Genomic DNA, 26,826 nt, shown 5'->3' on the forward strand with positions numbered 1-26,826 from the left:
GTACTCACCCCGGCTTGACAGGTGCGGCCTGCTCACCCGCTGTGTCCCTCTCTGCAGGTGGAGGGCTACTCAGTGGGCTGCGAGTGCTCTCCAGGCGGTGACTTGCTGGTGACGGGCAGCGCCGATGGCCAGGTCCTGATGTACAGCTTCCGCACAGCCAGCCGAGCATGCACACTGCAGGGGCACACACAGGCCTGTGTCGGCACCACCTACCACCCTGTGCTGCCCTCCGTCCTCGCCACCTGCTCCTGGGGAGGGGACATGAAGATCTGGCACTGAGCTTTTTGTCACTGAACCTTCCCGATGCCAGCTGGGCTCTGGGACTCCCTTCTTCCTCAAGGGTAGATGAGAGGAATGAGCACAGAGGTTGGCTGTGGGTCCTGGGTACCACCCTCTGAGCCTCAGTTTCCTCATCTGTAAAGTGGGGAGAAAAGTCTGTTTGGCTCAGGAGTGTGAGGACTACACTAGTGAAAGCGCCTGGCGGGCAGCCGGCGATGCCCAATAAATGTGTGTTTTGCTGTTTGTTAAGTGATTTCAGCAACAAGTGTGCATTAGCAGCTTCTTCTTGCCTCCCTCCTCCCAGGCCTGCTGGACCTCTGGAGACTGAGAGAACTGTGCGAGCTTGAGATGGGGTCAGCCCCACTCTGCGGGTCCCAGCAAGGGAGTCCTAAAGTGGGGGTGGTCTGGGTCTTTGATCTGCCCTCAGGGATTCTGTTGGAGCTCAGCGCCCCACCAGCCTCACAGGCCCCAGCCGCTTGCACTCCCCAGGACTGTGGCCAGCTGGGCCCCTGGTTGGCCCAAGCCCTGGGCCCCTTGGGCAGCCTCTTGCCCCGCCATTGTGCGTGCTGCCCATGCAGGTGTGCCCGCCTGGTGAGGGAGCCGCGTGGAGAAGTGAGGGACCCTTGAGGAGCCTGGAGGAACTGGGCTGGGAGGAGGACTGGCTCCTCAGGTGCCTGCACAGGCTGATTAGATGGAACCCCCACCAGAATTGTAACTGAGGGGCTACTCCAGGAGCCCAGGGATCTGCTGACAGGTGAGGGTGGGGCCCACCGGTACCTTGGAAGGCTTCCTGGAGGAGGCAGACCTCAACTTGGTGAAGACAGTGTCCCTGGCAGGGGAGTCAGTGGAGAAGGACAGAGAATGTGAGGAGGCCGCCCATGGGCCAAAGCAGTGGGGGACGCAGGAGGAGGTGGGCACTTGGCTCCCCTTCCCCACTATTCTGTCCCTGCTCCACTGTCACCGTAGCTGAGGCGAGGCAAGGCACCACTCCTCTTCCCAGGTTCATCTCCGCATCTGTAAAGCCAGGCATTAGAAGAGCCAGCCTGTAGGCTCACAGCTAGGGTCAGAGAAGGTCAAGTCTGTGGGGGTGTCCTGGGAGGGGGCTGGAGCTGGCCTGGGGCTGGTGGGTGAAGACCTGTGTGTCAGTGTGTCCAGGGGGTCCTTGGGATCCCTGGGCTCTGCGGGAGGGGTATCCCAGACAGAGGGAGGAGCTGTGCAAAGGCCCCGAGGTGGGGCTTCTGAGGGCTGAGCCTTCCTGCCCCACAGTCACCGCAGAGCCTGACACATGGCAGGCATCCGGTCTACAGCACCTACTGTGTGCCTGTCTGTGGGTGGGGAAGCTGGAGTTGAGCATTGAGGGTGCTGAGTGCACGGCCCCAGTGTCCCCCTACTGTGCCCTGAGGACAGGGTGAGTGGGATCCCCTGGCCCATGTCGGGGCAGGGTCCTCATGACCCACAATGGGAGCACCTTCTGTGTATTTCTTTTAGGCTCAAGAATGGCTGTTTTGGTGAAAAGAGTTGCACCCCGTGCCCGGCGAGCTTGGTCACTGTGGAAAGTGAAGATTGCCACTGGCCTGAGCAAGGCGGTTGGGGGTGGTGGTGCTGAGGCTGGCGTGGGAGATGGGCCGTCCCCACCCTCTGCCCCATGTGGCTGCTGGGGCCTCCCTCTTGTCACGCCTCTGGCCTTTGCCCTTTCTCCTCCTGCTCTGACAGGGGAGCTCCTATGACCTCTGGGGTCCACCCCATCACCCCCACCCAGCAGGCTGATGGTGCCTCAGGGCCTTTGTGCCCACCATCCCCTCCCCCAGCCTCCTTCCCTCAGGGCTTGCTTGGATAGTGTCTTCGTGGAAGCTCCTCTCACCCTCAGCCCCCTTTCCCCACAGAGCCCCCGACCCCACTGATGCCCCACACCTGCATTTGTGGTGGAGCACATGCCCCGGGCTGGGGTTCCTGCTCCCTGCTGGTTGCCTGGCCCCGGCACAGAGTGGGCCTTCCACAAATGACTGCAGGCGTGGCCCGGTGACAGGACGTGGGCCTGTCTGTGTCCTTCATTGCTGTGTGACTTTGGGCAAGCTGCCTAGCTCCCAATGCCTCAGTTTCTCCTTCTGTGAAACGAGAACACATAATGCCCATCTCGTGGGGATCATGAGGCTGGGTCTGTGTCTCCCGGTAGGGCCTGTGTGTCATAGGCACTCAGGAAGGGGTGCTGGGACTTAGTGTCAAGCTGACCACTTGACGCAGGAGCTGAGTCAGTTTAGGGCAGAGTGCAAATGTGGCTCCCTTCTCAGACCTCGCCTCAGTGGGCCATGGGCTGGTGGGCCTTGTTCCTACCCTTGCTGTCCCTGTCACTCTCTGGGCATTGGCCTTTTCCAGGTTCAATCTCACGGCAGAAGCCACCAGCTGGGGCTGCCGCCCTCATTCATTCCCACTGGACAAGTCCAGGGAAGGACTCAGATTGGCTGACTTCTGTCACACGCATGCTCCACACCCAGGCTCCTTGGGCAGGTGTGGTGGGAACTGTGATTTGTAGCATGGAAAGTAATCTCCTCCCCAAGTGCAGGCCCCTCCTACAAGTATTTTCATGAGGGTGTGTCTCCCCAGCTCCAGGCCTGAGCAGGCCTCAGCACATGTTTGTGGAATGAATGGATGCTGTGCGAATGAACCCAGACACACGGGGGAGGGAAAGCTGCAGGGGTGGAGGGAGGCCTGGGCTTCTCAGGTCGTTTCTCATTTGCCTTTCCCATCCCCACACCTCACTGCCAGCCCCAGACCTTGGAGTCCAGATGCTCTGCTTCCTGACCCAGTACAAACCCCAGTGGTTTTCCACCTTCCTGATGGTGATTTTGTGATGGAGAATTTCATCGCAGCGTTTGCTGATTGTTCCCTACCGTGATATGTTTGTGTTACCACTGATTTAACATGAGCATCAGTCACAGATGACACTGTGTCAGGCTTCCGAGGGCTGGGATATAGCTGTTGAAAGGCTTCCTGTCTACCTGGGCTCCTGGCCCTGCTCCTGTGCTGGGCACACATCACAGCCTGCCACCTGTGGGACTTGGAGCCAGGAGACCAGCTCATGTCCCAGGGCCATTTCCTGCTGGTCCGAGGCCTTTGCAGGGGCCTTGCTTCTCTAAGCCTTGTTTTCTCATCTGTAAAGTGGGCCTGTGGGGATGAGGAGAGACGAGGCAAAGGAAAGGACTTTGCAGATTGTCACCCAACTTCACTTGGGACAAACGCCATCCACTTCTGTGCACCTGAAGTCCATTTATTTTCCAAGTTGGTGGCCTTGAACCAACCCAAAGCTCTGACCCTTCTAGGGCGGTGGAGGGGGGCACCCAGGGCTCCGCAGAAAACCCACTGTGGCGGTTACTTAGCTCCACCCTCTGTGGGTTTGATTTCTCAACACAGGCCCCTGTGGGAGCCAGCTGGCTGCCAGCCCCTTCCCTTTTTAGGTCATTTTATTGGGAAGAATGGCAGGTGTGCACCATGCTTTTATCTATTTCTTTTTCCAAACACTTTCTTCCAAAGAACATTCTTAAAGACTGACTTTGATCCTTGGCAAGGTGTCAGGGAGTTCACCGTTTGCAGTTTTAAAATAAGAAAGCTAAATTTAGAAAACTTGGAGCAGGAATGAAAAAGGAGTATGGTCTCTTCCCTCCACCCACCTTCCTGGGGCTGAGTGTTCACCTTCATCCTCTCCTAGAAAATCTGAGATGCCAGATCCGAAGCCATCGTGGAGAAAAACGGCTTCACCTCCAGATGCCGTGCAGGCTGTGTGTGCTGGCTGCACTGCTGTGTGCCGGGCGTGGCCATGACTTTTTTCTGAGTGCAGCTGGTGCTCGCAGCTCCTGACAGGGTGTCCATGATCCCCACTGTCCAGCAGAGGAAACTGCTGCCCTGAGGGCAGGGAGCTGTGCCCAAGGCCCTCTGACCCCAAGCCTGAGCTCTTTTTGCACCTGGGATCCCTTCCCAAATGGCCTCCCATGGGCGCCACCTCCACCTCACTTTGGCTCTCTGTACAGTGGGAGACCCAGCTGCCTAGAGTGTCCCTGGAAATTGCACTGATGAATGTCCTCAGGCTCCAGCAAGGGAAGCTGGCCAGGGGGCCTGGGTCTTGCCCAATGTGACACTGTCAACTGGTGGCAGAGCCCAACCCTGCGCTGCCCTGCTGAGAGCTGAGGAGAAACACACATGGATGTGTGGGCAGGTGGTGGATGTGCAGACAGGGCCTCCCTGAAGGCAAGGCAGGATCTCAGTGCAGGGAGAGGGCAGGGGTGGAGCAGGGAACCCTGTGCCAAGGCCAGCTGCCTGGGTAGATGGGGACTGTCCAGGACTTCCCGTTCAGCTGTGGGGACAGTCCAAGTGCAGAACATCGAAGGGCAGATCCAGAGGGAAACTGCCAGCTCCAGAGCTCAGCCCCTTGAGAGCCCCACAGGAGCACTGAACAGTTTCTGGAACCCTCCAGCTGTCACAGATCTGTGCCTTTTCATGGCTCTGTTCCATTTGCCTAAAATACCTGTTGAACTCCTATTCATCCTTCAATACCCAGAGTGATCCTCTCCTCTGACCCCTTTCATTCGTCCTCCTGGAGCAGTGAGGGCCCTCCCCTCTGAGATGCCTACAGGCCCTGTGTTCTGGAAGCCCTGAGCTGAATGTTACACTATCTGCCTTCCTCCCCCACCTCTGAGTTCCTTGTGGGCAGGGCCAGGTCCCTGAGGCCAGCATGAGGCTGCCAGCTGACAACAGCACCAGGGAAAGGAGGGGGGCACTGAGACCCAGCCCAAGGGATCCTGTGAGAGAAGAGCCACCGGTCAGAGCCACAGGTGCTCCTAAGTCTCAGGGCCCTGCTGAGCCAGCTTTGAGCCATGAGAATTGGGGATAGTGAACCAAGGTCCCCCAGCCTCAGCACCACAAGGAGCAGTGTCCTGACTGCGGTGTACAGCAGGCAGGCCCCCACCCCGGGGGTGTCAGCCTGACCCTGCCGCTGCGAGCCATGTGGACCCTCTCCTTCCTCTTCTCTCCTGCGCTCGAAGGCTGCCTGGCTCTGCAGCCAAAGTCACCGTCCCTACCCAGTCCTAGGCAAGGACCTAATGGTCCTGGCTGCTCCGGGAACAGGACACCTTGGAGGCCCGGCTGTGGCAGGCGTTGCAGTCCAGGCAGGAGAGCCCTGTGAGGTGTGGAGGCCATCTCGGGGGCCGCAGGCTCTGAGGTGGCAATGTGGGGGCCAACACCCTGGGTCTGGCCCCCCAGATCTGGGCCAAGGCTGCCGCCTAGGGCAGGTATGTCTGGTTCGGTAGCCCCCAGGAGTGAGACCTGGGCGGGGCCTTTGTCACCTAGAGGTGGGAGAGCCAGGGCACCCCTCTTTCTGGCCTCAGCTTTCCCACGTCTGGGTGACAGAAATCTCACAGCTGACACTGGGGTGGCTGAAGCTTGGGTTCCCCTCTGGGAATGCCTCTGCCCACCGGGTGCCAGTTATTTCTCTCTCCCATCCTCTTGGCTGCCCCCAGCTCAGTGAGGGCTGTAGCCCCTGTTCTGCCCACAGGCCCCAGAGAGGAGAACAGAATCCCAAACCTCTCCAAGCTTCCTCCGGCTCAGGGAGGCTGCTTCCTGGGGTGGCAGCTATGGCTGGAGAAGACACAGCCTGGCTGGCTCTGGCTTCTTCTGCAGAGGAAGGGGAAGGGCAGGGATGCAGGGAGCCACGGCTGATGCCCACTCTCCTTGGAGTGGTCTGACCATAGGCAGAGCCACGCTAGAGCTACACACAAAGCCAGACGTGCCAGGGAACCTTCAGACACGAACCTGGGTGAGGTGCTCCTCACTGGCACATGCCCCCAGGCACCTACAGAGACAGCTATAAAGGCCCTCTTGGGGAGGGGCCTCCATCCTCAGCCTTGAACCCACACATGCACCTCTTCAAGGGCAGGGATGAGCGTGTGTCCAAGATGAGCAGGCGTCCAGAGAAACAGGGCCGCCGGAGCGGGAACCACGAGGAGGCCTGCACAGACCACACGGTCCAGTCCCAGACCAGCTTGTGAAATGGTTGTGCCCACTGTGTTGATAGAAATAAGAGACGAGCTGGAAAATATCTCCAGGGAATGGGAAGCTAAGAAAGTGGCACTGTGGATTTGTAAAACAACCAAGTGGAACCTCCAGAAATGAAAAACATGAATAACTGAAACGAAAAGCTCAGCGGCTGTGTGTGGCGGCTGAATAGACACAGGAGAGAATTAGTGAGTTGGAAGACAGATGATGCGCAGTGTAGTGGGGAGAGCGCAGCAACCACGGAGGGTGTGGGGAGGGGCGGCAGGGCCCGCTGCAGGCCTGGGGTGGCACAGGGTATGGAGAGGGGTGATAGGGACCGTTGCAGGCCTGGAGTGGCACAGGGCATGGTGGGGGGTGACAGGGCCACTGCAGGCCTGAGGTAGCACAGGTCTGGGAAACAAACCCGGAGGGAGAAAACAGAGAGAATGGGCAGAGAAATGTTTTTAAAAAAATAATAGTTGAGAATTTTTCAGAACTGGTGAAGTCCACCAATCCACAGATGTGACTCCCTGAGGATCCTCAGAAGGATTCCTAAGAAGGAACTCCACACCCAGACACACCTCAGAGAAACCGCAGAAAGCCAAAGTCAAAGAGAAAATCTTAAAGAGCCGGGCAAAAGAAAGCAATTTTTTTTTCTAACCAATGGAGCGGCTCCCGGACTGACAGCCAGTTCCCAATACCAGCAGGAAGACGGGCAGAGCGGCAGCATCCCCTGTGCCCAGGGAAAAGGCCACCTGCCGACATTCCACCGCAGCCCCAGTACATCTCAAGGAGCAGAAGCCAAGTCTGAGACACGAGGATTAGGGGCCAGGAAATCGGTGGGGCAGTGCGCAGGAGCATGAGATGAAAGAGCTGTTGTATCCAGTGGGTTGGGAAAAGCAGGAGAATCCACACCCTAGATAGGAACATTGGATGCCCGGGTGGGGACGGGGTGTTATGGGGATGGGGTGTGAAGTGGGGTTAAGGGGCCCAACTTGGCTGCAGAGAGCAAGGCTGGGGAGGGACACCAGGGACCCCAGGTTCCCGAGACCAAAAGGCAGGAGGAGGAGAAACAGCCCAACCCAGATTCTTTCCACCGGTGTCTTTTATTAATGAATGCAAAATACAGTACTAACTGACAGGGCATGCATCAGAGACAACAGGAATGCAAGCTACAGAAACCAGGAATGGAGGGCCTCATCATGTCTGAGGTAGAGTAAGACGGTGTCAGGGGGCGGACCCGGGGGCGGAGATGAGCACCGGCCGCACTGGGGCATCATCCCGGCCCACCCGGGACTATGGGCCGTGGGAGGGCTCAGGGCGGTGTGGTGGCCACACTGCGAAAAATGGATTTTTAAAATACTTCATAGCCCCGAATTTGTTTCAGCTCCCTCTTCGTGGACACAACTTCAGGGTTCCCTTGTCACTGGCTTGCGGGGGTGGTCTCCCCACTTGCAGAGTCTGGTCTCCACAGGACACCGTCCTTCCCTTCCCTTCCAAGGGGCAGGCCCCACGCACCCTCACCCAAAAAATAAAGGAGCTTTGTGTTGAAAACGCCAAGGCAGCCGTCCAGGGAGCTGGAGGCCAAGTGCGTTAAGAAAGACCCTTTTTCTCTATAAAAATAGTTTCGCTTTATAAAAGGGGGGATGCTCCTCTCACATGGGGGAAGGACGTGTGAAAAACGTTCTAAGTGGAGTTCCACGGGGCGGGGCTGGGTGGACACCGTGGTGTGGGGGATCCTCCTCTCAGGCCTACAGGGTTGGGGAGGAGAGGAGGTGCGGGGAGGAACAGACTCCTCGTTGTTGGCAGGGGCGGGGGAACAGCGGGGGCTGGGGAGAGGTGAGGCCGGCCCCTCTGGGGCACGTGGGCTGGCGGGGAGGGGCCCACGGCCAGGCCTGCACGCAGGCACTCAGTTGAGCAAGGTTCCGTAGAGCTGGGCCTTGGTGAGGCTGTCCTTGCGGCTCAGCCCCGAGCCACCAGTCCGCGGAAAGGCCTGCTGGGGGCTGAGGCGGGGAGCAGGATGCATTTCCGGGGAGGCCTCCATGGAGCTTGGCTCCAAGGAGTCCCTGGAACCCTGCTCGGGCTCAGGGCTGCTGGCGGCCCCACACAGCTGCACCCCGAGCCTGTCCCCGTCCCCCCCCTCGCTGGGTGCGTAGCCGGGCAGTGGGTCAGCCGAGCGGCCGGGGCTGAGGCTCAGGTCGCCGCCCGCCCGCAGGAAGCAGGGCTCTGCCAGGTGGCCCTGGGAGAGGTCGTCCCCCTCGGAGAAGCTGTCGGCCTTGTAGCTGGCGTAGAGCGGGCTGGCGCGGCCGTCGGCCTTCTTGCCCGGGCTGCCCCCGGCCCCGCCGTAGTAGCGTTCAGAGAAGCTGCAGGGTGAGGCGCGGCCGGCGGCGCTCACCGGGTAGGAGTAGGCGCCGATGTCCTCCACGCTCAGGGGACGCCACTGGCCCCTCATGTCCTCCCCGGGGAGCCGGGCGGTCCCCGGCTTGGCCCGCAGGCTCCACAGGTTTGGGGGCATCAGGGCCTGCTGGGGACCCGGAGAGGCCGGGAAGCGGAAGGTCTCGGCCGGGTACGGTGACATGGTCCGCCCGAAGCCTGGGGCCACTTCGGCCTCCAGCGGGGCCGCCACGGCGGCCGTGGCCTTGGCAAAGCGCGGGCTGCCCTCGTAGGTGGTGGCGGGTGGCTTGCGGTCGAAGAGCTCGTCGCGGCTGTTCAGGTAGATGGCCTGCTGCGACGCGGTCAGCGTGCTGGCCTGCGCGTGCTCCTTCTCCTCCGACGTGGCGCTGAAGCTGGAGTAGGAGCTGGACGTGGGCAGTGAGCCCGCGTAGCTGGGGAAGGCCTCGTGCTGGAAGCCCGCCGGGAAGGCCGCCGCCTCGGCCTCCTCCTCTTCCTCGGCCGCGCTGTCAGTGGAGTTCTGGGCCCGCAGGAAGCCCACGTCGGTCACGGGCGCGTCCACGCTAGGCCGCCGGTCTCGCCGCCGCTCCTCCGGGCAGTAGAGGGCTGTGTCACTGCAGTAGATGTCTCCCTTGTAGGGGGTCCGCGGGCCTGGTTTCTCCACCCCGTCGCAGAAGGCCAGGTCGCGGGCCGAGGCATCGGACAGGCGGGAGGACAGGCTGGCGGGGTCCGGCTTCTCCAGCACCTTGGCAATGACGCAGGTGGGGACGCTGTCAGCGTAGGCCGGGTGGCAGAGTGGGGATGGCAGGCTGCAGCCGTGCTTCTCCATGTGCAGGCTCACGCGCTCCTGGAAGTCGGAGGGCAGCTGGAACGGGTGCGAGGAGGGGGACGGCGGGTACAGGGTCACTGTTAGCATGGCGGCCTAGCCCTGGCCCTGAAGCTGAGGACTGATGTTAGCCATGACAGACAGGCAGACAGACGAGCGGGGCCCTCCCGGCTTCTCAAATCACACCAGGGGGAGCCTGGATCCAGGACGCTGTACTGAACAAGCTCCCAGGGGTGTGGGTGCTGTGACTGCCTGGGGATCCTGGGTCACCTCTCCCCACCCCACTCTGATTGGGCCCAGGAAAGCCCAGAAGCTGCAGTCGCCTGGAGAAGCCGGAACCCAGGTCTGATTCAGGCCTCACTCAAGGCTCCACCCCCACCCCCTCCACCCCACCCATTTTGTGCCCAGCAAGGGGTTGACTTGCTCTCCCAGGCCCGTGGGTTTTATGGGTTCTACTGGGGGCATGACCCACTCCCCAGCCCCCCAGTCATGCTGCTGGAGCGCTCCTGAAGAAGACAGACTCAGATGCAACAAAGATTGAGGGCCAGGGCTGAGAGTGCCTGGTGCCATGTGGGGGTGTCCCGCTACTGTTTGATCTATTTTGTGAGTTTCTCAGGCATGGCCCAGGACCAGGGGAAAGGAACACGGGCCTGGCTGGGAGATTGCACGTGAGGGGAGGGTCGGGGAGCGGGGCGCGCAGGGTGCGGTGACCATAGGCGGGCAGGGGTGGGCCGCTGGCCCATCTGCCCTTGGCATCAGACAGGCCTGGTTCTGGGTCCTAGCTCTGCTACCTGTCTGCCATGTGGCCTCAGCCACACCCTCTTTCCTGATGCTTTCTTTCTGAAATAGGCACTGTCAGTCATCGTGCCCAGCCACAGGCTCCTGCGAAGCTCCACAAAGGTCACTCTGCCGTGTCAGCGCTCAGTGGAAGCAAGGACCTGGAGCAGCCCCCCAAAGGAAACAGAGGGCAACCGGCAGCCGGGGTGGGCCAAAGGGACTCTGGTGAGGGCCAGGGGCTGCCCGGCTGTGTGAGGTGGGGGTGCCTTTGGCGGCCCCTCCAATGTCATGACCCCACAGGAGCGAGGGGGACAGAGGAGGCTCAGGCTCAGCCGGCATCTTCCTCCTCAAAGATGGGAAATGGCTTTGGGGTGGCACTGGCACAAAAGGAGCCCGGTGGTCCCGGGGCGGGGAGGGCCTGGCTGCGGGGCCACGTTACCTCAGACACCTTGTGGACCCTGCCGTAGGTCTGGCTGCACTGCAGCAGCTGGGCCGCTAGATTGCAGTCCTTCCTATAGAGCTCCTAAAAGACAAGAGAAGGCGTTCGGCGCCACTCACCCCAGCCAAGGCCCTGCCGCCCTGACCAGCGCCGAGTGGCCAGCGGGGGCAGTGGTGTGCACAGGGCCTGCTGTGTGCTCAGCAGAACAGGGACCCACTGCTGGCTCCGGCCCTCTCTGGGCTCCACACTCTTGCCTACAAAATGAGAGCCTCGTTCTGACCTGGGGCTGCTGGAGCATGGAGGGCCCTGCCGCTGCCCTAGCTGGTGCCCTCGGGGCCCTGCCAAGAGGGGAACCTCCCACAAGGTGGGGGGCAGTGGTCAAAGAAGGAGCCCCAATGGCCCTGAGCTCCCAGGGGCCCCTCAGGCTCGTAGAGCAGGCCTGGTCTCCCTGTCCCTGTCCCTCGGGCTCCCGGCGTCCTTCCAAAGATGACTGGGTGGGAGTGCCAGGCAGGAATGGGAGGCAGGATGAACCCCCAGCACCTTCCACCCCGCACTTCAGACTTGCTGCTCACAACCCTCTTCCCAGACTGTGGCTTGGAAACAGTGTGGCTGCAGGGCTGGGCAGGGACGGGGCAGGTGTGTGACCCCAGGCCCAGGCGGGTGCTGGCTCAGCCTCCTGAGCTGAAAACAGATGCAAACAGTAGGACTCAAGGGGTGTGGCTTCGCCACTGAAAATCTCTGTTGCATGTGCCTGTGTTTGGGGCTTGCGTTCCTGCCTCTCCGGGGTCCCCACTGCGAGGGCTCTGACAGCTAGCCCTGGGGTGGCCCGGAGGCCCTGTGACCCACCTGAGCTGCCCCATGGCTGCTCCTGGCGAGGGCTGGCCACAGTCCCAACCCAACCAGCACCAGGCATCCTGCTGTCCAGGCAAGGCTGTCTCTGACACAGGCACCTTTCTGTCCCCCCACCACGGCCCTGGAGCCTCCCTCACTGAAGGCTGGTGCCCCCAACTTGGCCTACACGGTAGAGGGAGTCGGAGTCGCCAAGCCCCTCTCAGTGCCCCCCTGGGCCTCCTAGGAACAGAACAGCACGGCTGCCTGAGACCTGAGAACTGACCCCTTGTGTGACCCCAGTCACCCGGTTGCCCCTGGCACCAGAGGGCTGCAGGCACTGCCCAGCCAGCCCAGGTCTGCCACAGAGCCCCACCAGCCACAGCCAGGAGCGGCTACCACTGGGAAGCCGGTGCCATGCCCATAGCCCCTGGGGCACCTGGCTGAGTACCCAAGCCCCTGGGCTGTCCATGTCTGAGGTGGCCAGCTCTGGGACAGCTGGGAGCCTTTCCTGAGCAGCCGCAGCTGCTGGCTCGGGGAGGAAATGCTCACGGGACACTCTGGCAGAGCGAACAGGTGGAGGCAAGCACTCTGGCTGCCCAGGGCCCGGGGCTGCTGGAGTAGGAGTCCCGAGGTTGAGTTCTGGCTCCGTCTGCGAGACACCACCTGGGTCACCTGGGAAACCACTCAAGCTGGCCATGCCTTAGTTTCCTCATGTGCTCCAACCCTGCAGAGAGGCCCCCAGGACTAGTGTCCACTTACGTAAGGGGCCTGGCCTTGTCACGTTAAGTAGCACCTGCTGTCCCGAGCCCATGTCCTCCTGTCCTCCTGTTAGAGCCACACTCCTTAGAAGGGTGGCCTGTGTCTGGAACCACTGCTCCACTCCACCAGCGACCTCCAGTTCCCCAAATCCCAGTGCCTCTCCTTGGCCCTCTGACCTGGTCTCTCAGCAGCTGGCAAGCCAGCCGGCCAGGGCATTGACTGCAGCCCCCTTCTCAAGTGGCTGTCAGGCCACCATACTCGCCTGGTGTCCCCCAGCCTACTGGCCACTCCCTCCCAGGCATCCTTGCTGGTCCCTCCTCCGTCCTGGGGCCTCCCTGCTTCTCATCTGCATGCTGCCTCGGCAGTCTCCGCCGGCATGCCGGCCTTCACACTCAACTCCAGACCCGGGCCTCCTGCTGCCCTGGTGACATCTCCGCTCCAAGGGCTCCTGTGTATCTCCCACCCAGCTCCTGTCCCTCCCCAGCTGTCCCCAGCCAGGAAATGGCAGGCAGCTCCTTTTGTTTGGGCTCTGAATCCTGTAGCTGGGTTGGACTCAGCTCTTCTTCTAACAACCCACATCCTAAATCTTGGTTAGTCCTGTTGATTCTATTTTCAAAACACAACCAGAATCCCAGCCCTCTGCCCAGTTCCACCATCACCTGAGCCACCATCATCTTTTGGACTATGGCCCTGGCCTCCTCCTGATCTTCCTGCTCCTGTCCTCGTCCCTACAGCCTGTTCCCAGCATGGCAGCCACGTGAGCCCTGGGAAGCTACACGTGCAATCACGTTGCTCCTCTGTTTTAAGAACCCTCCATGGCTCCCCACTGCACTCAGAATAAAGCCCAGGTTTCTGAGAGGAGCCTCTACAACATTGTCTCCTATGGTCTTTCTGACCTCAGACCCTGGCTCCCCCTCCCCCTGGGCACTCTTTGGCCCCTTTGGGATCCTCCAAGTTAACCAGATACAGCTGCACACCACGGTTGCTTCTGCCTGGAAGCAATGCTTTTCCCACGGATGTCTGCGTGGCTGGCTCCTTCACTCCCTCAGGTCCTGGCCCAGCAGCCCCTTCCAGAAGCACCCTCTTGAAATCTGCAGGCCCTACAGGTGGCGACTCCCTGGTACCGTTCTTCGCTTTCTGTTTCTCTACAGCATTTCACACTTCTAACATACCCCAGAGTTTGCCCCACTCAGATGTGAACTCCACGTGGGCAGAGGTGTTTTTTTTTTTTTTTTTTTTGCCTGTGTTGTTCACACCATAATCTTGGAGCCTAGTAGGGTCTGGCAAGGAGTAGAAGCTAATTCGTGAATGCAGAGGCAGCTGTCCGGGGTCTGTGGAGGGCAAGTGGGCCCATCTCACAGGGTCCCTGAAATTAGGCCCCATGGGCAGCCACACGGCTGTGATGCGACACTGGGACTGGCCAAGGGCAGGAGTCCTGAGTGGCCATGACCCCGCCTTGGGGTCAGGAAGCCTTGCCTTGAATGGGATAATATGGCCCCGCATCCCCTAGCTCAAGTCCTTACAGCAGAGGGTCTGTTTAAGGACACCCTTGGCGTCCTCAGTGAGACAGCCCCATCCTTCCCCAATTGCACCAGGTCCTTCTCAAAGCCCTGACCGGCCTGTCCATCCACCTGTACCCTGCACCAGCCCCTTGAGGCTGGGGCCGAAGCAGCTGAGCTCAGGACCCTTCAGAGTCAGAATGTGCCTCCCAGTGCATCCTGGGAAGCCCTCGCCTGGGCCCACCAGCAGCCTTCCATGGGCCAAGTGTGCGCGGCACTCACGTTGTCCTCCGACAGCTTGTCGATGGTCACCTTGGCTTCTAGAAGGTGGCTGTTGAGGGCAACAATCTCGTGGCTCAGCGCACGCTTCTCCTCCTCATAGTGCTGGCCCTGGGGGTGGGACAGTGGGGGGAGGAGGCCCGTGGTTGGCTCCTGGCGGGCCAACCCAGTTGCTCGATTGCACCCCCTGTTTTGTCCCTTGTAGCCATGAATGACAAACACTTAGAGGGCCAAGGGTGTGGGGTTTATGAGCACAGACAGACCCTCGTTCAATTCCTGGGTCCAACACTGTCAAGCCACACAGCCTTGGGGACATCACTGCCTCTGAGCCTCAGTTTCTCATGTGCAACACAGAGGTGACAGTGTCCTGCCTCAGGAGCTGGGAGTGGGGATGGAGGACAGATGACTTGTGCCTGGCATAGAGCCCAGCCCACCTCACTGGACAGATTGGGAAACTGAGGCTCAGAAAGGAAAGGGCCTGTGTCCAGGCACGCAGGCAGAAAGGAAACTTCTTCATCCTAGTGAGGGAGTGGCATCAGAAACCCACACCCTGCCCCTCTTGGACATGTCCCAGCAGTGTGTTCACAGAGAAAATGGCGACCCCACTGAGGTCATCTGCAGGTGGTGTGAGGGTCCCCACAGAGGGGTCCCCATGAGAGGCGGAGCTGGGGCTCAAACCTGCCTCTGGCTCACCCAGGGCCTGAATTCGGGCCTCTCTATCCTCCCTCCTGGGCCCAGGTCCTTGGACCGGCAGGCTGAGCTGGGGGGCCTGTTCCCAGTTTATGTCCTCGGTCCATAGCCCCTCTTACACACCCTCAAGCTGGAGTGCTCGCACTCGCCGCTCAGGCAGCACAGGGCAGCCCTGGACCCAAGTACTTCCTTAGCCTGAGAGCACCCACCCCGCTGCACATGTTCCGTGGAGAAAGGGGTGGGACCAGCAAGACCTGTGTCCCAGTTCCTAAGTGGCCTAGGGGTGTCAGCTGGGTGGCTCCCCCAGGGAAGGAGGTGGGGGGTGGGGGAGTGGGTGCTGCGTGGTGGCCTCACCATGCGGTACAGCTTGTCCTCCAGCTCCTGGTTGATCCTCTGCAGTGCCATGTAGTTGCTCTGAATCCTGGCGCAGGAGGCAATGGGGTCATTGCCATGCCAGGCCTGTCCCTCCCACGACCCTTATGGCCGCACAGCCTGCTGAGCAGGGTGGGGCTGAATTTGGACCTCCTGAGCTCACCCCACCAGCTTCACCCTGGTGGAATGTGTGCCCCTCTGCACACAGCAGAAAACATCCCATTAAAGCAAACTTTTGTAGAAGCCTTTCCTAGGCCAGGGCCCAGGACTGTATTTCCCCCTCCATCCCGGGACCCCCTGAAGATGGGAAGGCTTGTTATTCACAAGAGACTCTGTCCCATCCGCACGTGGAGCCAGTTTACTCACATTTGACCCACAATTCTTACAAACCTGTTATGGGGTTGACAGTTCAAATGCAAATGAGCAGGGAAGAAACTTAACACTATGTGATGGGCCCTGGGGTGAGGCTGGAGACATCACAGTGAACAAGACTTGGTTCTGCTGGGAAGGAGTGGAGCTGAGTGTCAGGTGGGAATCAGGTGCTTGGAGATTCCATTGCTGGTGGGAAGGGGCGTGGGGATGGTGTCCAGCCTCAGACAACCTGTGTATCGTGTTATGGCCCCTGTCTTGCCAATAGGGAAACTGAGGTGAAACTTTAATTGCTTAAAGCAGTAACTGGCAGGGCCCAGATTTTAACTGAGGTCTGACTGCACTGCCGAAGCTTGGTTTCCACATGAATGGAGGGTGACATTCAAAACACCCAGGAGGTGGGGCTGTTCGGAGAGGGACAAACCCTCTCCCTATGGCAAGTCCTCCCTGGGGGCAACACCAGCCTATTCTCTACAAATATCTAAAACAAATCAAGCGAACAGCAAAGGTTGCATGCTTCTTGCATTTTCTGTTTAAGAAGATGGGAAAGTACATATTACATTTCAGAAAAACATCCATTTTAAATGTGCACAAGAAAACTGCTTTTAGAAAAGTTTGGTGTTTGAGGGAGTCCGGCACACCTGGATCGACACTTCATTAGCCCGTACGCGCTCAAGGGAATGGTCCCTAAACTGGTTCATCTCCGGGATAGACACAGCTTTTCCCATCAGGACCCAGGGGACCATGGCTGGGCCCCGGGTGGACCAGTCTGGGTCTGGAGATCTGCCGGGTTCAAATCCTGGCTCAGCTGCTCCACAGTGTGACTTTGGAGGAAGAGCTTCCCCTACCAGAACCTCTGGACTCCCCATCTGAGTGGGGTCAACAGCCAGGGTAAGAGGGGAGCACCGCGTGCGGCTTCCCGGGCCTCGGGCCCTGCCCCGCCCCGGCCCTCGCCCCGCCCAGTCCCGCCCCGGACCGGCCCTCGCCCCGCCCCTCACCTGCGCAGCTTCTCCGTGACCTTCTCCAGCTCCTCCTGCGCGCGCCGCAGCTCGATCTCCAGGTAGTGGCGCGTGGAGTCGAACTCGGTCTCGAGCTTCTCGAGCTTGTGTGTGGTGTAGGACAGCCGCTTGCGCAGCTCGCCCTTCTGCTCCTGCAGCGCGCTGCAACGACATGGCGGCGGCGGGCCGGGCCGCGGCGCTGAGCGTGGGAAACTGAGGCCCGCAGGCCAGCCGGGGCGTGCCGCACTAACACGCGAGTACCTGCGCGCGCGCGCGCGCGCACACACACACACACACACACACACTCACACACACGCAGCCTCCCGGGCGTCACTGAAGACCACGGCGCCCCAGAGTCAGGGACTCTGACCCTGAGCTAGTCTGGCCTGGGCGGTTCCTCAGACTCCACCAGTGCCCCTCTCACAGGTAAATCCCTGGTGGTGGCTGGAGGAGTCTTTGACCCCAGAACCTGGCCAGTGTGTTGGGGGCGGTTTAAAGGACCCAGGTACAAAGAGCGCCCATCAGCACCCAGGCTGTCTATCACAGAGCTGGCCCTGGGTGGCACAGGTGACTGGGGCCCTCACTCCTGCTCCTCCACAGTGCTAGGTTGGGATCGCTGAGGCCCAGAGTCAGCAGTGCCACGCCCAAGACCAGACCTGTTTTCCCCAAAACGGCTGTGTGGCCCCGGGACCCTGGGTCACTTCTCTGGGCCAGAGAGAGGTTTGGTGGCAATGGCCCATGCCCAGGCAGTGTCTGCCACCATGGCTGCATGCAGCACGGGAAACCTGGCAAGGTCCCGGCCTGCTCAAGTTCCCTTTCCTCCAGGAAGCCTTCCAGAAGCCCAGACAGTTCTTAAGGCTCTATTTTCTTACCCCAGAATGGGGTCTCCTGGAGGGTAGGACCCCAGGATGGAGAGCCCCACATGCTCAGGAAACAGAGACCCACCACGACCCACTCTTCTGAGCCGCCTGCCAACAATTCACCTGAACTAAAGCTGTGCAAAGGCAAGAGGATAGTGTGGGGGCCTCCAACAGGGATGGCTCGGAGCTCCCCAAGGCAGGGGCTACCTTCCTGTTGGCTGGATCAGATCGGGGTCGCAGCCAGCAGTTCTTTCCTTGCAATGGGTGCACAGCCCAGGGGCTATCTGGGACCATCTTTTGGATTGTGTTGCTGTGAGATAGGGGCGGGACAGGCAGAAGTCCCAGGTGTCATGCAGGAAACTTGAGGTGTGGGAGAGGGCCTGGAACCCTGACTCTGCCCAGATGTGCTGTGGGACCTTGGGCAAGAGCCCGTGTTCTTGTGATATTCCCGACCCAAACCCAAGTGAGGGGAGTAGAGGGCAGGCAGCAGGCTCCCAGTTCCCCTGGGGCCACCACTGTCCCCCAGCCCCGAGCAGAGGCATCTTCTGTCTGGGCCCCGTGAGTAAACCGCATGTGGCACCGCGGGCACACACCCAGCAAGCCTCCAGGAAGCACTCTTGGATTCCTGCCCAGGGCTATATTTTTAAAAACAAATAAAAATAAAGCGTCGCTTACGTTTTTGAGAACCTCAGAGAAGGGCAGGGCGGGTATTCCCAAGAGTCAGTCCCCACAAGAGGATGTAGAGTAACAAGCAAAGAGGGAAGCCCTGAGGCAAAGTGCCACAGCTGCCCACGTGGGTCTGCCTCCGGGAGCGCTCTCCGGGACAGTGCTCAGGCCTCCTTCCACCTCCTCCAGGCAGCCTTCCGTGGCCACCCCACTTCTAGCACTCCATAGCTACAGGTCCCAGGCTGCTTCCCAGCACAGACCTGTCCTCCCCAGGGAGGTGGTGAGCTTCCCGGGGACTCCTATGCCATTGTGGGCTCCTAGGGCAGGCACAATGGGCTGCGCAGCAGCCCCTGAAGTCGACTGTTCCCTGTAGGGGCTCCTGGTGTACCCACAGCCCTCGGGAAGAGGTGAGGGCGTCGTCCATCCACCCACGTGGCCACCTCAGCCCCGAGTCCTCACCCCTTCTCCAGCCTCACCCCAGGCCTCACTGACCAGCCTTAGGTCCTTGCTATTCTGAGATCTGCACCCCCAGCTCACTGTGCCCCCTCACCCAGCCCTGCCCCTCCTGGTCACCCTGAGGTCCCTACCCTCACCTCTCAGAGCCAGCAACCTGTCTGAGACCTCACAGCCGGGAGTAAGACAAACCCTGCCCCTGCCCCGGGAGCCTGCGGTCCAGAGGGGAGGCAGACAATGAGCTAGGCAGGGATTCTCCACGGGGCAGGTATAGGAAGGGAGGACGAAGGGGCTGTGGGGTGGGCTCGGGGCAGACATCTCACAAGTCAGGCAGTTTCACAGAGCCTCAGTTTACCCCTGGCCTTTGGATGGCCTTCCAGATACAGCAGTCACCTCCCTGTTCCACCAGCCCTTAAATACTGCTCCCCCTCCCCAAGTCCCTCACACCCAACCACCTGCTACACCCAACCAATCTTTGGGCTAGCAGTGCCCCCAGCCCCTGACTCTCGCACCCCTCTCTGCCTCAGTGTCCGCTTGCTGCAGGCACTGGGCCATGGACACGCACCCCGTCCCCAGGCATAGCTGATGCCCCGCACTTGGCCGCCCCAGGGTTCCTGCCACGTCTTTCCCCACCTCTGCTGGTCCGGCGGTCACATCACAGGCCCCTCCCGACCTCGCCTGGGCTGTTCCCTGGGGCCCCGGTTTGCACCTGCACCCGTGCCCTGCATGCTCAGACCAAATCCCCTCCAAGCCAGCTGCACAAGGACCCCTCCCAGGTTTCTGTCTGACTCCAGCGGGGTGTCTATCAGGCTCCATACCCTCACCACATCCAGCCACCCATCTATGGCCCTCAGGCATCTCCACACCCAACCCGTCCAGTGCAGCCACATCCACCACACCCTCACTGCCCTCCACGTTCCCCACCCGGGGGTGGGCATGGTGACCCCTCTTTACACCTCACAGCCCTGTCACTAAGTCCTGGGGGTTCAGCTTCTCACGCCTCTGAACGTGTCCCCTCTGCCTAGTCCAGGCTGTGTACCTAGGGTCTGCAGTCACCCAGATAGTACCTCCTTCCCTGTCCAGTGTCCCCCACACCAGGCAATAACCCGAGCCCTGCCACAGCAGCCTCAGTCTCCACATCTGCAGAATGGGATGGTGCACCCAGACACGGGGGCAGGGCTGTTGCTGGTCCACATTCTACATAGTAGCACCCTCCACACAGTGGACAATGTCAGAGGTGGCACTGTGTGGGGTGGGGCCACCAGGCCACTGGGAATCTGGGGGAAACTGCTGGAGGCCTGTGGCTCAGAGGCCTCTGCCCCCTGCCCTGGGTGAAAAGGTGTCCTGGCAAGGGCTGAGATGGGTCAGGGAGTCCCCAGCGTCTGGAAACAGCTCCTTAGCAGACACACAGGGAGGGGTGTGGTGCCCAGAGCAGCCAGGGCCACGCCCTCCAGGCTGGGGCCACCCTTCCAGGTCTGGGGGCCTGGGGGGCCCTGCTGGGCTTGCTGCCTGGTGAGTTACACCAGGATCTGGGGCTAACCGGCAGTGCGCGTGCATGTGTGTGTGCGCGTGCGCATGTGCTTCTTGGCTCCCTCCTTGCCTGTGGGAATTCCCTGGACTGGGGTGAGTGCCCAGCTCCCCTGGCACATGGTGGGGCCTTGAGGGATCTCCCTTCTGCCTTCCACCAAGAGCCCCTTCTGACCACTTGCAGGGGGTCCAAGCCCAAGGAAGGAGCCCTTGGCTGGGCTGCTGGGCTGAGGGCTGTGAGGCTGTGCTGCCGGCCCATGCCTTCACCTTCACCTTCTGGGCCTCTGCATCTGTCTTGGGGAGTTGGACACAGACAGGGGACAGATGTCTGGGGACAGACGCAGAGACACCAGGGAGCCAAGGGAGACAACAGGTATGTTACCTGTCCCAGATCGAGGGCGAGGACCTGGCCAGCCGGCCCTGCAGTACTCGGGGCTGCCCGAGGCACAAGGGCACCCAGGGGCTGCGCAGCCTGTGGGCAAAGAGGACAGAGCTGCTCAGAACAGGTCGGGGTGGGCAGGGCTAGGGGCCATGCATGGCTCACCACTGGGGCACAGCCACAGCCCCTTGGCTGAGACCGAGAGAGATGGGGAGTTGGTCCCCACCCCCTGCCAGGAAAACTTGTCATCTGCAAAGTAGCAGGGGTTGGGGATGTGGGTACCAGAGAAGGGGGCCCAGCCTTGCACCTGCCAGCCCTCACTCCTCACTCTGAAGGGGCCCAGCTCAGTGGTGGCACCGAGTCCCACCATGGCAGGGTCACTGGTCACTCGCTCGGTGCCTCTTTTGAGCATCCTGTCCCATCACTGGGCAGGGGGGGCGCAGCAGCAGCCCCTGAAGTCAGTTGTTCCCTGCAGAGCGGCAGGTCTACCCCCAGCCCTGCCTCACAGGACAGGACACAGGTGGGGTCTGGTCCATTGTCTCAGTCTCAGAGGGAAGTGATGGGTGCAAGCTCCCCCTCCCTACTAGCTCTGCATCTGTTGGGTGCCTGCCTGTTGCAGGGCTGGGTTCCTGGCGGGTCAGGAGGAGGCCCTGATGGCTGATGTATGGAGTGTTCTGTAGGCTGTGGGACCTGGCAGATGTTAGGGATCCGGGGTCCACTTCACCCTGCCCTGGCGCCCCTGCTCCCCTGCCCCTGCCTGTGGCCTGTGTGGGCTGGACGGATGGGTGTGAGGAAGGACATGGGCCTGCCCCGGCCCTGCTAGGGTGCTGGCCTGCTGGAGGACACAGCGCCCAGACCAGCGCCCGCTTGGTTGTCCCCCTCCTGGGTTCTCTCTGGGGATCAGCTGCAGGGCTCACAGAGACGCCTGGGCAGCCCTGCTCACCCTGCGCCAAAGCGGGAGATCCAACCTCTGCCTAGAGGGGCTGGTTCCATCAATAAGGCTCTGATGCTGCCCCAGAAATCAGGCTTTCAAAGAGTGCTTCAAGATTCAGGCAAATGGGCGCGCTCAGAAAAAGAGCTGTATAATCCCATTGAAAAAATAACTGCATACGGACAGCCACGGACAAAAATGCAAGCAAAGAAATGTTAATGTAGTTATACCTGGGTGGTGAAATGCTGGATAATTTAACATTTTTCTTTTATACTTTTCTGAATTTGTCATATTTTCTACAGTGAGGATGAAAAATCCGAGAAAAAAATTGCTAAAGATCAAATTTTGGTAACCCCACCCCAAAAGTCACCATTAGCACCCATGGGTCAGGCTGAGGGGGCAGCAGAGGTCAGGAAAAGCTCTTGGCACTGGCCATGAGCCGCACATTGATCACCGGATTCCTGAGCCGCTCTGCAGAAGTGGGTGGGGGTCTGATGCCCCAGCGCATGGTGGGGAAGGGGAAGTGTGTCGGGGCGGTGGGCTTGGCCTCTGGCTGGACTGGACTTTGGAATTCCGGTCCCAGGTCCACCCTCAGCAAATGACCCCAGTGCTGCTGAGCGAACAGAAAACGGATGGGATGAGTGCGTTCGCTCGAGGCTGCCAGAAACAACTGCCCGCCCTCCATGGCCCGACCAAGGCCAGTGATTCCCATGAGCGTCCTCCTCCCAGCCCTTGCCAAGGAGACCCCACCCCAACAGGCCCCATCTGCAGGGGGCCTTATGGTAGGTGGGATTACTGAAGAATGAAGGCGCTCAGAGTAGAAAGGCTAGGACCCAGGGGAAACTGAGGCCCAGGGAAGGCGTGGGGCTTGCCTGCAGGCGCAGTGAATGGCGGGCATGGTTGTAACTTGACCCAGGCTCCGACTCTGGTCTCTCACAGGACATTTACTAAGCATCACTGGTGACCCGCTCTGGTTCTGAGCCAGGTAAGAACACTTGGATGGAAATTCTCATTCTCAGCCTGTGGCGTGGGGGGCATCCCATCCTAGAGATGAGAAAACTGGGACCCAGAGAAGTTAAGCAACAGGCCCAAGATCACAAAGTAAGCCTCGGTGAGGACCAGGCAAGAACCAGGGCTGTTGGGCCCTGCCGGGGCTGCCGCCCTCCCCTTCCTTGGGGTCCCCTTCGAAGGAAAGGTGGGCGGGGGCATGTGGCTGAGAGCCTGGCACAGGAGGGCTGCCCTGCTGAGAGGCCTGCCAAAGTGTTTTGAGAGCAGGGGAGCCATGACCTGTGGGACCGCGGAAGGGGGAATGAGCCGCCTCCCACTGGTTTCCTGGCCCGGCTGTCAGCAGAGCCAGCGATGGCCCCAGTGGGAGCCAGTAGATCACGCGGTCCCTAGGGACGACCTGTCTCAGTGTCACTTCCAGCTGGGTGCACGGAACCACGTTCCTGCTCCTACCAGCAGAAGGACCTGGTGACTGCTGGGCAGACAGATGGACTGTGGGTTGGCCTGGGCCACCGAGGCTGACCTGCCAAGAGACCTTGCCTTGGTGCTCCTTGGCAACCTTTGTGGACATGGGTGTAGTCACGTGGGGAGCAGCTGCCACCTGGGCCCTGTGTGTCTCAGGATGAGATGACCCCAGGAGGCCTGGAGCCCTACAGGAGACTGGGCAGGTTCGGTCTGCGCCTCCAGGGCACACCTCCTCTCAGGACTTGGACCCTGGGCGTGGCACTGTCAACAGACGCCTGTCTTCCTCCCCCAGGGGAGGGCTTGAAGGGGCTGCACAACCAGCTGCAGGTCCTTGATGGGTGGGGAAGGAGAACGGGATGCTCAGGATGCACCAGGCACGGACCACAAGGTGCACCTGTGTCTCGTTCTCACTGGTGAGATGCCCCTCCCTCTGCCTCTCAGCCCTGAGAGGGATGCCACAATTGCCGCCATCCTACAGATGCAGAAAAGCCTGTGGCCACCTGTGGGACCCTGTGACTGCCCCCACCCCATTCCAGGGCAGAAAGAGGGGAGGAAGATGGTGACAGCCAGGTCTGGCCACACCCCAACACCACACTCCTGGCCCTCAGGAAAAATGACAGGATATTTTGCCTCAAGCCAGCCAGGCCTGATGCCTCTTCTCACCCCTGCTAAGAGGGACAACTGTCCCCTACAGGCCTTCAGATTTCCCCCAAATGTGGCTGCCCCCACACCCATCCAGACCTTTATCCATGCTGTCCTCTCCCCTGGACATGTCCTTGTCTCCCTTCTGTGTGTCCCCAGGTCCTCTCCTCTCTTGTGAGGCTTTGCTCAGATGCCACCTCTTCCAGGAAGCCTTTCTCGGCTCCCCCTGCTGAAGGTCCCTCTCTTCCTCTCCAGGTGCCTCCCCTCACCTTGGACTGCCTGTGCTGGACAACCCTCCTGCTGGGATACTGCTTCCCTTCTCTGCTGGGCTCTCTGCTGGCCCTGCCTCCAGCAAGGCCACTCCACAAGACAGCCAGAGGGCGCTTCCAAACAGGTGGGATGCTCCCTGGCTCCCCACTGCCCTGCAAGTCTTGGTGCAGCTGATGGAGTTCAGACAAGGTGACTTCAGTGGAGCAGGTAAGCATCCACTTAGGGTCAGGGCTGGAGCCCCAGGGCCCTGCCTCTGTCATCCTGCTGTCCTTCCTCCATCACGTGAGGCCACCGGGCCCATGCCCCTCCTGCTCCCCTGAAGCCCGTGGGGCCCTGCCGGGCTGGGGGAGGACGGTCACATGAGCTCCAGGGCCCCTGGTGTCAGGAGGAAACCCTTTCTAGCTCCGTGGTGTGCTGAGGACACGGGAGCCCAGAGCTCAGAGGGCGCCGAGCAGGTTCCCGGAGGCTGCGGGGGAGGCCTGGCTCCCATCCTCCCACTTGACGTCATGACAATGGGGTGGGGCCGGGCTGCGGCTGTCACTGTTGTACGGTCAGCCGAGGGCCCGAGAGCCGCTCCCGCCCTGTGCCCCTGGCGTGTTGTGGGATCCCGCCACGCCCTGGGCATAGCCTCTGTCTTCCCTCTTCGGTTGTGGTTCTCAGCCTGGCCCCACAGTGTCATGCTCCCGCAACACTAAATTGCTCCTCCTCCCTTCCAGGCTGTAGGCAGCCAGGCTCTCATCTCTGTGACTTTGTCCCCGTGTCCCCTCTGCCAGGATCTCACTCCTCCCTCCTGCTCCAGGTTAACTCCTCTCCACGTAGCACCTGAGGGGGCCTGAAACCCCAGCTCACCCCACCCTGCCCTGGACGAGGTCAATTGCTGCCCCTCACTCCCCACCAGCCCACTCCCCACCAGCCCTGTCCTTGAGTGTTGCAGTGCCAGGTCTCGTATTCCCACCCTGGCCCCCCAAACTGTAGTTCCCCCCAGATGGCTCATTTCTAGACCCAGCCAGACTATGTTCTGCTGTGGTTCAGAGCTCCCCCAACTCCTCTCTGTACCAAGACTAAAAGGCCAGTTCCTCACCCCAAATTCCTGTCCCCAGGGACCCACCACAGCCCCAGCCTCACCATTCCTGGCACCCCCCACCTTCCTGCCAGGCACTCTGGCCTTCGGGCTGTGCACATGCCCCTGAGAGCCTGCCTTTGCACCCCTCAGTGCCTAGAGCAGGACCAGGCTGAGCACGGGGGTCACGCACTCACCCTCTCAGCCTCCAGTGAGTTGATATCAGCCCTGGGAGAAGGTCTTTGTCCCCAAAGCTGCTCCGACCTCGTCTGGTCTTTCCCAGCAGAACCTCCAGTTGGCCCCTGGAGGAAGCCCACATCGGACCCTTGGGATGCCTTGGACGGGCCCAGGGCTGAGTCCTCGCAGAGCTGCTTCTGTCCCCCACCAGGGCCATCTGGGGTCTCCCTGCAGAAGGCCTTGTGCCCCAAGCCTTCCAACAAAGGAGCAGCAACAAGCCCTGTGGGAACCCGGGCTGGGTGGGCAGAATACCCTCGCCTGGCGGAGCGTGTCCTGTGCCGGTGGCCTGTGGTCCCTGCCCCCGCAGCCACCCTCGTTCCTCATGGCTCAGAAGAGCCTCTCTGTCCCCTCCAACTTGCTCCTGCTGTGCTGACTCTGTCCTTTGTGTGGCCTGGAAGCCGACAGCAGACCACTCCCAACAGAAGGTGGGGGGCACTCCAGCCCCTGCCCACCATGTGCACCCATTCATTTAGTCCTCAGACCCCCAAAAGGGAGGTGTGTGCCCCACCCCATTTTCCAGATGAGGAAACTGAGGTTCACAGCACTCAAGGAACAGAGCCCAGCTGGGGTTCCATTCCAGGCCAGCCTCACATTGAGATGCCAGATTTTAATGTAAATTGTAGCGCTTTAGCCATCCTGGTGCACGTCTCCCGCACAGCGAGACAACTATGACGAGCTGCCCTCTGCCTCCCTGTGTGGCTAGAGGGTCGACCACGGTGGCCCCGGAGTCCAACAGGACAGCCCGTCACTGCTGGCACTGCTCTGGGCTTAGCCGTGCCCGCCTAGGCCTGGGCAATCCCGTGGCTGACCCCTGCAGTGATACCGGTACTCCTCCTGCACAGAGAGGACTCTGAATGTCATCACCATGGCCGCTGGCTGTTGTGCAACTGCCCCTGGGGGAAAGACACGTGCATGCATGTGCGTGTGTGTGTACGTGGTGTGTAGGCCTATGTGTCTGCAGTAAGGGAGGGGACTGTCACGGTGCTGAGCTAGGTCCCTCAGCCAGGAGGGGTGGCCTTGAGAGGAGTGAGCTTCGGTCATCACCAGCTCAACTGGGGCCACCCTGACCCCCGGTGTGGACTTGGGCTCAAGGCCTCCTGTCTTGCTTCCCCGCCCTCCCCTGCTCCCTCCTTCACTGGCCACACCTCTCCCTTTGGATCCTCGACTCCGGGATGACCTGGCTGGCTGCGCTACTGCTCCCTCCTGCCTGGAGACTGGAGTCAGGATGCAGCAGGAAATGTTTCATCTCACCTCATCTTATCAGGCAGCCGCAGCCCTGCCCCGCTGCCCCCCTCTCTCTGCAGAACCACGTGCTGGGAGCTGGTACACCATGTCCTGGGGAGCCCTCGGAGGGTGGGCAGACCCAGCGCGTGCCCAGGGCCAGGGCAAAGCAGGCCAACCCAGGCAGGGAGATGGGGCGGCTGCAGCCACTCCTGGACCTTGGCACAGGCTGCCCCCTTGCTCAGAGCATGCCCTTCCCTGAACTTTGGTTCACTCTGTTCACCCCCTCCAGGAAGGGCTCCCTGACTTCCCCCCTGGGTCAGGAGCCCTCTTCTCCGTCCTCACCCCAGCCCTACAGTGCAAGGGCACGAGGGCTGTCTCCTCCTCATCAGGGCACAGGGTCTGTCTCCTCCCTGTCAGGGACCCAGTGCCTGCTGCAGGACTGGAGGTGCCTGAGGAGAGTGCAGCCAGCTCTGAGCTCCCAGCTGCGATTTCAGGAAAGGCCTGCAGGGCGAAGGCCTGGGGACTCTGTCCCCTAGTGAGGGGACAGCTGGGTGTCTGAGGAGGGTGGGTGGGGCAG

The 26,826-nt window shown here is 60.8% G+C and overlaps 2 protein-coding genes across 12 annotated transcripts in view; one reads left to right on the top strand and one right to left on the bottom strand.

The window, feature by feature from the left end:
• The window catches only part of WDR25 (WD repeat domain 25), a 154,526-nt gene extending 153,985 nt beyond the window's left edge, over positions 1–541 (top strand). For all 5 annotated transcript variants that reach the window (XM_024231334.3, XM_024231333.3, XM_024231335.3 and 2 more), the window contains exon 7: positions 58–541. In XM_024231334.3, coding sequence (XP_024087102.1) covers positions 58–279 — 222 coding nt within the window. In that variant the 3' untranslated portion in view covers positions 280–541. The remainder of the gene's footprint in view (positions 1–57) is intronic.
• Positions 542–7,387: 6,846 nt separating this feature from the next.
• Positions 7,388–26,826, bottom strand: part of BEGAIN (brain enriched guanylate kinase associated) — a 49,817-nt gene continuing 30,378 nt past the window's right edge. For 2 of the 7 annotated variants that reach the window (XM_024231781.3, XM_024231783.3), the window contains exons 3-7: positions 16,531–16,692; positions 15,146–15,212; positions 14,105–14,212; positions 10,734–10,817; positions 7,388–9,556 (exon numbers count right to left, since the gene is read on the bottom strand). In XM_024231781.3, the coding sequence (XP_024087549.3) occupies positions 8,210–9,556; positions 10,734–10,817; positions 14,105–14,212; positions 15,146–15,212; positions 16,531–16,692 (1,768 nt within the window). In that variant the 3' untranslated portion in view covers positions 7,388–8,209. Of the gene's footprint in view, positions 9,557–10,733; positions 10,818–14,104; positions 14,213–15,145; positions 15,213–15,553; positions 16,448–16,530; positions 16,693–26,826 lie in introns of those variants that run through there. The other 5 variants (XM_054530536.2, XM_054530535.2, XM_054530534.2 and 2 more) reach the window with 4 other exon arrangements.

Source organism: Pongo abelii, chromosome 15, assembly GCF_028885655.2.
Source record: "Pongo abelii isolate AG06213 chromosome 15, NHGRI_mPonAbe1-v2.0_pri, whole genome shotgun sequence".
NCBI classification, from domain to species: Eukaryota; Metazoa; Chordata; class Mammalia; order Primates; family Hominidae; genus Pongo; species Pongo abelii.